This window comes from Mchenga conophoros, linkage group LG5, assembly GCF_057382185.1.
Source record: "Mchenga conophoros isolate Kocher_MC1m ecotype Shallow Benthic linkage group LG5, M_conophoros_male_GT1.1, whole genome shotgun sequence".
Taxonomy (NCBI): Eukaryota; Metazoa; Chordata; class Actinopteri; order Cichliformes; family Cichlidae; genus Mchenga; species Mchenga conophoros.
In genome coordinates this window covers 1,972,511-1,984,516 of record NC_140530.1, presented here as the reverse complement: position 1 = coordinate 1,984,516, position 12,006 = coordinate 1,972,511, and the positions used below count along the sequence as shown (strand labels likewise).

The following is a 12,006-nucleotide window of genomic DNA, read 5'->3' as shown; positions in this document are numbered from 1 at the left end:
ACCGAAGTCTATTTACCAACATAGATAAAGATATCACACACAAAAAACACAAGGAAACGTTGAAAATCATTTTTTGGCACAACACCAACCTCTATAATGAATGCAAAGGTCTGATGCCCCGCCCCTCAAGCGTTCTCAGCATCTCTGGGAACTCCTTCAAGACTGTTGGAAAACCATTAGTGATGGGAATTCCGGCTCTTTCGGCTCCCGGCTCTTCAGGTTGTTTTGTTGCTTTAATTAATAAATTTTCAACAACAATATAAAATTATGCACAAAATGAATTACTAATGTTAAAAAAACATGCTTTTTATTTATATATGTTTATATATAAATATGCTTTTATTTATTCACTCCACATAATATGTAAAAAATAAATTATAAAATACAAAAAACAACTATATATATACAATTCAACTTTTAACTAGTAAAATTTTCAGTTTTTTCCTTTTAAACAAATTTAAAGTGAAACAACACAAAACACTGCAAACCACAACACGATAAAATATAAATTAAAATATGCAAAACAAAAAGAAGATGCACATTCTCTGTCATATGGGCCTGGGATGATTTTTTGGAAGAGTGTGGAATTACTACCACCCCTCTGCTCAGCGCAAACACAAGTTAGAGAGAGAGGGTGAGAGAAAGAAAACAAACAAAACACTTCCTTTGTTCACTTCAAAGAGCCGGCTCCGACCGACACATCATTAAAAACCATTTCAGGTGACGACCTCATGAAGCTCAGAGAGAGGATGCCAAGAGTGTGCAAAGCAGTAATCAAAGCAAAGGCTTATTTTTCACATTTTTTGTTTACTACATATTTTCCATATGTGTTCATTCATAGTTTTGATGCCTTCAGTAAGAATCTACAATGTAAATAGTCATGAAAATAAAGAAAAACTATTAAAAGAGAAGGTGTCCAAAGTTTTGACTGGTAGTGTATTTACAGGTTCTGAGGCTGTTTACCTGCACTGCAGTCTTCTTGAACTTTTAATGAAAAAGCATGTTGCAAGTTGTGTGACTGACAGGTGGTTTGGTGTTTTTTCTCTGCCTTTGTTAAATTGTAGGTGCATTGTGTCTGTTTAGAATGCACTGTTTGTGTCTTCTTGACCCCACAGTAAACTACAGCAAGTCATGGGCCCAAGGCAAATCAAGCGTCTTGATTATCTCTCCAATAAGCATCGTATCTTCACAAATGGTGTCTTTCATTTCCCTAATGGACTCTCTAAAGAGCTTAAGTGGATAGAGCTTGTGGTGAGTGTAGCCTAAAGCACAGAAAGGCAGCTACTGTGAGAAGAAAGCTCTGTGGTAAAGATGCTGGATCTGAAATGCAGTTAATGGCTTGGAAGGCAAGCTCATTTAGTTGCATCTGCAGCGTCCATGCTTTATGATGATTACACCATCATTCCTGCCTTTACTGCAGGCCTCTAAGCTATACACAGCAGCCCGTGTGAGAGAAGACGTCCACATTGGTTCAGAAACATTCAATTATAACTGTGAGAATTCCATTTAACTAGTCATTTGTTCTGTGATGGCTCAGAATAATATTTTACCTCCTAGATTACCTCCTTTTTGAAGTCATTGAAACTGTGTTGATTTTGTTATTTGAATAAAGATTATTTACTAATATAGATACACTGTATCCATATTTTAAAATACAAATTAATCACCACTGCTATAATGGTTTGTCTTTGTGTGCTTTATGGTTGCAGAGCACAAATCACTACACTAGTTTTATCCCTGAGGAAGCAAAACAACAAAAAGCAAATCAATGGCTCGTGAAAATATAGCAGCTATCAGACTGAAAACTTCTGCTGAAATAAATCATTTTAAATAATCATAATTCATCAGCAAACATTAAAACTAACCTTTGTTTGGCCTGTTGAAAAAAAGCAAACAGTCATATTGCAGCCACAGAAATTCTTTTGTCCATGAAACCATAAAGCTGCACTTTCTTTTTGCCTTATAGTCTGATTTGTCATAATTTCTCCGTTTTGTGGTAAGCTTTTCTTTGGCTGTCACTTCTTCACCCTGACCTGTCTTATTTGGCTCAGCAGAACTGAAATGCTTTTACACACGCACTCACATAAGCTCAGCGATTCTCTGCGCGATCAACCTCTCACTGTCACGGTCCTGAGTCTGTGGACTCAGTGTTTTTCTGTTTGTATTAGTTATCTTTGTTTTCATGATGTGTTTTGATTCTCTTGGGTTTGATTTCTGTCACTGTATCCCCTAGTTTAGTCCTCGTCTGTTCAGTTTCCTGTTTTACTTTGAAAGTCTGTGTACTATGTCAATGTGTTGAGTTTTGCCTCCCCTTGTCATGTCTGATGAGTCCCAGCTGTGCTCTCCTCCTGTTTCACATTCCCTAATCACCTCAGTATGTATTTAAGCCTTGTGTTTTTCCCTGCCAGTTGTTGCGTCCTCCACGTTTGTTGTGTGTGTATCCATGGTCGTCTACCTTCAGCATCTCCTGTCTAGTTAGTTTAAGTTGTTGTTTATGTATCGTCCAAGGGTGACTCTCCAGCAAATAAAGCCGTCGTTTAAGTTAATGTTTTGTCTCCGAGTCCTGCACGTGGGTCCAGCCACTGACAGCCACACAACTCATCGTGACACTCACATGTTTAAGCTGCGGGAGATTTCACTTGTCATGTTTGCATAGTAAGCTGACGATTGATAAGACGATGTCAGAGGAATTGGTGCACAAATTATCGTCACTCACCAATCAGTGCTGTCGCTCTCTATACACAGTTCGCGCGATTGCAAAGTGAAAGCAAAAAACAAGCGCAAATTCAAACGCGATTTCAATATGTCACATATTGACAGTGGCTCACCGATGCCAATGACATAATTACCCAGCTACATTTCCGAAAGAATGCAAAAGCATTGACATATATTTTTCCTTCCTACAATAGCCGGACAGGCAGGGCAGAGATAGATTTTGGTAGCCCGACTGGAAAAATCGCTAGCTCCAGGACGTCGGGCTAGCGATATTGCGAGCCCTGTATCTGATTGAGGAATCACTCATCTTTGGAAAAGAGAGTTTATTACAGAGAAATGGCTCTTTCCAAAAATAAATACTATACGCTTCTTCTGGGCTATATTCTCAGCAGCATATTAAACATATCAGGTCCCCATAAGGAGGATCATGTGCTAACGGCTGTCTAAATGACTCGGGTAAAGTTTGTAGCATGCATGCTTGTTGTTTTTGTCTGCTTCCACTTGTCTTTGCACTAGGATGTCGTCGGCGTAAGTGTGCAGTCATATTCGTTGTGTTCCCACCAGTGATTTCAGGTTAATCTCGTTGAAATGACCTTAACGCCACAACACGGCAAATCTCCGTTAACGAGGTACCCCTGATCGCCCCGTGCATGGGGCTAGACACGGCCAACACGTTAACGAGCTAACTGCGCTAACACACTAGCTCCCACCCATGTAATTGAGCATTGCGTGGCACATCCAACATACTGTTGTACTTTAGTCCATGACGCGCTTACCTTCAGGGTCATACACTCTGTGAATCTGCATTCGACTACTCCGCCTAGGCTGCACTGTCGAGCGCAGATCCACCAAGCGTTCAACACAGACAGCATCGTCAGAAGAAAAAGTTGATAAAATGAATTAAAAATTTTGTATTGTTCGATACATATGCGTACCGAACCGAAAGCACTGTATCGAACGGTTCAATATCGATACGAGTATCGTTGCACCCCTAATGAATAAATATATATATATAATGATGCAGTATCTAGATAGATAGATAGATAGATAGATAGATAGATAGATAGATAAAGATGTGATGCTGAGTATGTGTACAGTAACAGCAGAGTGTAGTAACTCTCTACAGGGTGGGCCATTTATATGGATATACCGTAATAAAATGGGAATGGTTGGTGATATTAAAGTCCTGTTTGTTGCACATTAGCATATGTGAGGGGCAAACTCCTCAAGATGGGTGGTGACCATGGTGGCCATTTAGAAGTCGGCCATCTTGGATACAACTTTTGGTTTTTTCAATAGGAAGAGGGCCATGTGACACATCAAACTTATTGGTAATGTCACAAGAAAAACAATGGTGTGCTTGGTTTCAATGTAACTTTATTCTTTCATGAATTATTTACAATTCTCTCTTTGTTCACAGCCATTGACATGTCGAAGAGGTTAACATGTGAGGAGTAGAGATCCGATATTACGTATCGGTCCGATACTGACCTAAATTACTGGATCGGATATCGGAGAAAAATAAAAAATGTAATCCGATCCATTAAATATCATGAAAGCACCTCACAAAACTTGCAACACGCCGTAACTCGCCTCAGAACGTTAGCACGTCGGAGCAGTAGGCATCACGTGATAGAGCGGCTGTGGCATGCGGGACCTGTCGGTGGTCTGGATAGCATTTGGAGCTTCGCTAGCAACCCGGCATTTCATCTCCGACAAAGTTATCCCCGAGAGAAGTAAAGCAAGTGTGTAAGTCCATCTCTGAATGTTTGTAAAGCATTCCTGCGTTAAGCTTAACAAGCGATATATGGAGCGACTGCCTCTTCTTGCTGCTACTTCAATCATGAAACTGCTTAACGATCAGCTGATCGGCTTTTCTGTGGCGAGTCCGTGTCTCTAGTTTGCTTTTGGCCCACTTTGCACCAGAAAGAGGAAACCAGCGGCTGAACAACAGCAGCACGTTTAAGCTTGATCAGCTGTTGTTAGAATGTATTTAATATTACTTTCTACTCCAGGATCTTTTTCTACAGCTGACACTGGTAACTGTGCAGGGGCGGATCTAGAAAAGTTTAGCCAGGGGGGCCGATAGGGCATTAACAGGGAAAAGGGGCACAAAGACATACTTTTCTTTCTTATTCTCATTTAAAATGTCTAGCTTTTAATAAATAATTATCTGACACCCAAAGTTTTAATTTGATGTAAAATGAATAGAAGTCAATTACTGTATATAGTGACTATTAAGTCTAATATATATACCCTAGTAAGCTATAGTACTTTTTCCTTTGGGAAGGTACCATCTGTGCAGTCTGCAATTTTGTTGAAGAAAGATGTTCTATTTAATATTTCTTGAAAAATAGTTGATTTCTGTGCATTTTTTTTCACACTCCATCAAATTAAGTTTGATTACGTTGATTAAGCATCATGAGGTGGAGCGTGAGGGGTGGTTCCCTATTTTTTATTTATTTATTTTTGTTGTTGCTGGGAGTTGGAACCCTATTAGTTAGGTTGCTTAATATTTATGCTAAGTACTCTTTAAAATACCAGAATAGGGAGGATGGTGTAGGTTTAAGTTTATTAGATTGATCAGTATTGCTGAACTATGAAATATTTTTTTTTTGTATACAGGTATAACAGAATAGCTTTAGTGTAGTTGTTGTTTTAAACTTGAGTATGAACTTATACAAAATGCAGCAAGATATTTAAAAAACAGTTTTGTTGATTAAAAAACACTATATCGGATTCATATCGGTATCGGCAGATATCCAAATTTATGATATCGGTATCGGACATAAAAAAGTGGTATCGTGCCATCTCTAGTGAGGAGCGGATCGAAATTGTGTTGATATCTGGTGAACGCAGTAACCGGGTCATTGCAGCAGATTTCAATGCAAGACACCCTACGAGACCACCCATCTCCCATGCTACAGTTAGCAAACTGCTTGCTAAGTTTCGTGAAACTGGTTCAGTGTTGGATTTGCCAAAATGTGGACGCAAGAAAGCTGTGACTAATGAAGAAACATCAGTGGCTGTCCTAGCTTCATTCAGCAAGAGCCCACAGCGTAGCACTGGCTGCATGTCACTGGAGAGTGGCGTTAGTCAAACATCCCTTCGGCAGATATTAGCTACTCACAAATGGCGCCCTTACAAACTCCAGCTACTGCAGCATCTCAGCGAGGATGACCCAGATCGGCCACAGAATTTGCAGAATGGGCAAAACAAAAACTGGAACAGGACCCTCAGTTCACGCAGAAGATTTTGTTCAGTGATGAGGCAAACTTTTATGTGAATGGTGAAGTTAACAAACAAAACCACCGCTATTGGTCTGACACTAACCCACATTGGATGGATCCCTCCAAGACTGTTGGAACAACAAAAGTGATGGTTTGGTGTGGTATATGGGGTAGAACGACAGTGGGTCCATTCTTCATCAATGGAAACCTCAAGGCCACTGGATATTTGAAATTGCTACATGATGATGTGTTTCTCTCTTTATGCACTGAAGCTGGCACGTTCCCTGAGTTTTTCCAGCAAGATGGTGCACCACCACATTATGGGTGCCAGGTCCGAGCATTCCTAGATGAACAGTTTCCTGGAAAGTAGATTGGTTGTCGTGGGCCAGTTGAATGGCCCCCAAGGTCTCCCGATCTGACCCTCTTAGACTTTTATCTTTGGGGTCATCTGAAGGCAATTGTCTATGGTGTGAAGATATGAGATGTGCAGCACCTGAAACTACAGATACTGGATGCCTGTGCTGGCATTTCTCCTGCGGTGTTGCTATCAGTGTGTGAAGAGTGGGAGAAGAGGGTTGCACTGACAATCCAACACAATGGGCAGCACATTGAACACATTTTATAAGTGGTCAGAAACTTCTAAATAACTCATGAAAGAATAAAGTTACGTTGAAACCAAGCACACCATTGTTTTTCTTGTGACATTACCAATAAGTTTGATGTGTCACATGGCCCTCTTCCTATTGAAAAAACCAAAAGTTGTATCCAAGATGGCCGACTTCTACATGGCCACCATGGTCAACACCCATTTTGAGGAGTTTGCCCCTCACATATACTAATGTGCCACAAACAGGACTTTAATATCACCAACCATTCCCATTTTATTACGGTGTATTCATATAAATGGCCCACCCTGTAGAATAACCTAGAATGGGTATATAGCACAGATACTGGTCATGATTTATGAGTGTGATGGCAGTGGGGGAACAAACTGTCTCTAGTTGTTGTGGTATGGGAGGTTTTCTAGTACCTGCCAGGTGGAGGGGAGGAGTTTAAAATCGGATGCTAAGCATCTCTGATGACTTTCGCTCCCCACTGGTTCTTGAGCAGTAAGATTTAGCCACTTGAAGCAGACAGCTGGCCTCTGACATGATTTTGCGAGATCCTTGGCTACAATCAGTTCCTGCCAGTGATGAAGTATAGTGTTTCAACCAGTGAAAGTAATCCAAAAGAAGTTAATTCATTAACAGCATATGCATTTTAAATTTGCTGAGGTCTTTTGTAATTATCATAGAATATTATTGTTAAAAATTTAATATATATTTGTTTAAGGCAAATATGTATTAAGTCTAAAGTATAAGTATACCTAAGTATAAAAATAAAATCAAAGGTGACAGCCACCCCAAATACTCTGTGTCTCATTTTGAACCTGGGCCAATAGACTCTTTTAAGTTAGATCTTTTTATAGTAAAAACGTAGATGGGAGAAAAATTTTACAGCTCATCAGAAGTTTTAGTTATTGGTTCTAGAAGCTGTCAGCACATGTATATTTACTAGCAATGAATACCTCCAAATCCAATATTTAGGTGTCATCTTTGACATGATTCTTAGTTTTGAGCTGCAAATCAGAAGTGCAACCTTTTGTTTTGGTTATTTACTGTACCAGGAGTTACAGAAATCCCTGGATTGCAGTTTGTCTCATAAGGCTGTAATAAAATATTTAGTTAAGGGTACACTCAATTTTTTCTAGGCCATTTTCACAATTTTCACTTTAAAAAGCATTGCCTGATTATATCTTTTAAGCTTATATTACTTCAACAAAAAACTCTCAGATTTACTTTGCTGAATGAAAAACACGAGCTTTTGTCATAATATTGCAGAGCTAACCGACTTTCTTATCTCAGTGCTTTCTGACTTTCCAACCATATCTGCAGCATAGTAATTCCTTAACAGAGCTGCTCAGATGTGCTGGTGTGCCCACTCAGACCAGTTGAGCGTTTTCGGGATCTTCGGCCAGATGAGCTAGCAGATTTGTTCTCCACCGCTCAGAGAGTCGCCAACTTGGTGGAGAAACACTTCAATGCCACCTCAATCACCATCGCCATTCAGGTAAACCACACACTCGGTAATATTTTTTAACAGTCACTGTCACAGTCGGGGAGAAACTGACTTTGTGGAGTGACCTGGTGGACCCAGGTGCAGACAAGCAAAAACCCAACTTGATCTTAACAAAGGGCGAGCTGGACGTGAACATAGAAACCTAACATGGGAAACCTGAAACATGAAGACTTGAAGAAGCATCATTTCATAGACCTGGAATCATGGCATGACAAAGTAGGATGGACAGATGAGAAATGAATGAAAACTGACAGACTAAATACACACAGGAGGTGAATGATCACAAGGACTCCACAGGGGACAGGAATGCCACAGGCATCATAACAGGACGCAGACATGAAAACATCATAAACTCAAAATGCTGGGTGATATGACCCAGAACCATGACGGTACTTGAAAAGTAGGGTAATAATAAAAATAGGGTGATAAAAAAATAGGATAATAATGCAGTAATGCCACCCTCCCGAGAGCCAGAGGTAGACTGGGTAAGACCCAGGAGACCCCAGCCGTCCACGGCACCCAAGAGAGCTGAAGATCCGAGGGGAGCAAGCATCTCTTGAGCTTTGCCATGAGCAGTTGCTCAAAAAATTTCATAACTATGGGCACGAGTTCAACAGGGTGACAGTTGTTCAGGTATGTTGGTGGTGAGTGTTTCGGCCCTGGCACAATGGAGATGGTCTTGAAGCACATTTAGGAGAGAGAGAGGGGGGAAAAAACTATGTAGCTCATTTTTTTACTGTAAGGTGATGGGAAATAATGATCAGTGTGGTCACATAATTGTGTAGATACTGACTGTATCTTTTTTTCTACAAACCCAAATCTGAGAAAGTTGAAAAGTTGTGTAACATGTAAAAACGAAAAGTCAGATTCAATGATCAGATCAACCATATTTGTTCACAATATAGCCTTGAAAACATATCAAATGTTAATCTGAAAAAAGGTCTTAGATCTTTTTGCGCAAGGGACCAAAAGTAAAGAAAAAAAGGTGGCGATTTAGCAATAGTACATGTGAGAGGATTGGTCTTTTCATGCGTGGGCCCATAAACTGGTAACTCAGTATTTATTTCACTTTCCTTCATTTTGGAAGAGAATCGAGGCGCAAAAAATAGTCACTCACCTCCAGCGAGTATTATGCTGCAGCGGACAGTAAAGGGACAACAAACATACTGTGTCTTGTACTGCTGCATCTGTAACAAACCACACTCACACTCTGACTAGAGCCACAAAATAGGTTTTAATAATATTTCCTAGCATGGGAAATCTGAGTGACCCAACTGACTATTGCCAGGGCAATTTTTCCACTGCAGGTAAGCTCAGTGGAAAAATCACATACAAAATACATAAATGCAATTAGATAAAAAATCACATTTAACATAATTTGACAATCTCTACAAGATAAATGGAGAATTTACCTGCTGTATTTTTACATTATAGCTGTTGGATCGAGTGTTAATGACTGTTCTGCAAATCCATCTGTTCCAAAAGGTTTTGAGTAATGGTTTGAAGTGGAGATTTTGAGTTGGCTGTAATTCTTAAACAGATACTGCTATATCTTTGTTAAAACCCATCAATTAACGTTGGTTGTATGCACTTTAGTCTAAATATGGAACATTTAAAAAACTAAATCCCATTGAATAAATATAGCCAAAAAGTTGCCTATGAAGACAAATATCTCAGGATAAAGACGGCTTTGACACAAACCAAGGGGGTTGTTTTAGGGGAGGTGAGATGTTATTACCTCATCTTAAATTAAATTCTTTCTTTAAAATATTAATGCAAGTATATCTAAATTCTCATCTCTGGACTAATTACCCCTTTCTTTTCCCACCAGGATGGCCCTGAAGCCGGACAAACTGTGAAGGTGAGAACTTAATAATTTATGACCTTGAAATATGTCATGAACCCTCTGCAATAGTTATGCACTATTAAATAATCATCATAATTAACTTGTAGAGCTAAACTCCTGGAGATGGCGAATTATTCAGTTATCTTTTCTAAAAGGTGTAATTTTTAGTTTGGTTGAAGGCTACATGAAATAATTCATGTCACTTGCTTGGGAGCCTTTGGGAAAGTTCACAGGTTAAAGGAGGGGAGAGAATCATCCTCTTGTAAAATAATCCACTGTACTGTTGTGCTATTTTTTACTATATTAAAAAATGTATGATGCATTTGAACCTTATGAATAATAAATAAAATATCAGTGTATGAGATCCAGCATATGTGTTGCTCATATTACAGTTTGAAATGCACATCATAAGTGGAGAAGTTTTTGGCAACAAATGAGTAAAAGGTTTAGATGATGTGCTTGTATGCTGTATGAGGCAAGAAGGAAACATTTGATCTTTATACAACCGTTGGGTCGCATAGCCGGTAATAAATAAGACTCATTCCCAGTGGGTGATAGGCTCTGCCAGGGCTGCCATTTGTCACCGATTCTGTTCAGAATTTTTATTGACATAATTTCTAGGCGTAGCCAAGTGACGGAAGGCATTCACTTAGTGGGTCTCAGAATCTCATCTCTGCTTTTCCCGGATGATGTTGTTCTGTTGGGTTCATCAGGTGATGGCCTCAAGCTCACACTGGAATGGTTTGCAGCCGAGTGTGAAGGGCACAGGAACAACCTCACAAGGTTCATAGATGGGTATACTAGTGGTGTGCGGATTGATATAGAAATATCGATTCTTCTGATACCAGTAGTTTAAGTTCTAGAATCGCTTCTCGTATTAAAATATCAATATTTTAGTACTTTGGGGTAAATTTGTAGTTTTTCATTAACAGGAACACAGTGGAAAGAAACTATATCATTCGGATCGTCTAAATTGGAAGGAACCACTTCCTCTTATGCCGTTCATAGTCATATGCGAAATACGGCTGTATAAATGTGTGGCAGCCCCTGGCGTGCGCACTCACAATGGCTGAGTGTAAACAGAGTCATGTGTGGGCATATTTTACTTCCACAAACAGCCAAGACGCGGTTTGCGATACATGTGGCAAGAAAGTGAGGTGTTGTAGCAACACCACTAACCTCGTCAAACACCTCAGAGTAAATCATATCACAGAATATGACGGAGCTTATGTTGAGCCGAACTGAAGAGGAGGAGAGGGACAGGTGCTGCTAGGGCGAGACAGACGTCTCTCACGGAGTCCTTTAGTGCTGCAGGCAGGCAACGTGTTCAAATAGCACAACTTCAGGTTTTATTTATTTCTATATGATTTTTCTGCATTTTTAAGCAATAAGAACAAGTAGTGTGATGTCCTGTAATCATTATGAAGCTATATTATAATAATATTACAATTACATATTGCATTATGAAATAAAATTCAATATTGGATCGGAAAGGAAATCAGTGGTATCACAAATCATTAGGGTCTACCACACCAGGCAAGAGCCCAGGTGCAGAGTGTGTAAAGATGGCCCTGAGACAATCAAGCACATAACAGCAGGGTGCAAGATGCTAGCACTTTGGGCAGTGACCTCTAAACTGGGCAGGTGGCTCCTGCAGATCCCAGGAGTGATATCTGAGATCTCCCAGAAGAGTGCTTTAAACACCTTGCTTTGTGATATATAAATAAAATTTAATTTAATTGCTCAGTAAATACGTGAGGCAGCGAGAAACCCAAGAAACAAGGGGATCAAGAAGAGGAACAATCATGGAACAACAGGCCCCTACATGGCATGAACCACCAGTAGACAGAAAAAGTGGCTGATATTGAAAAATCCTACCTGTGATGGACTGAGTTGAAAAACAGGAGTCCCAGGAATTATTAGAAAAATATGGTTTTCATTTATTTAACCCCCAAAAATTAGATTTACAAAAGTAATAAATGTTGAGCTCATGAAAGAGGTCAAAGAAACAAAACTGAACTCAGGCAAAGACTGCAAACTTAACAAACCAAATGACTGCCCAAACAAACATAATTGACCTAAACATGACGCACAGGG

General features: G+C 39.7%; 1 protein-coding gene across 2 annotated transcripts in view; it reads left to right on the top strand.

Moving 5' to 3' along the window:
• The window catches only part of fhit (fragile histidine triad diadenosine triphosphatase), a 158,607-nt gene that overhangs the window by 134,298 nt on the left and 12,303 nt on the right, over positions 1–12,006 (top strand). For both annotated transcript variants that reach the window (XM_085272821.1, XM_085272822.1), the window contains exons 5-6: positions 7,909–8,054; positions 9,895–9,924. In XM_085272821.1, the coding sequence (XP_085128947.1) occupies positions 7,909–8,054; positions 9,895–9,924 (176 nt within the window). The remainder of the gene's footprint in view (positions 1–7,908; positions 8,055–9,894; positions 9,925–12,006) is intronic.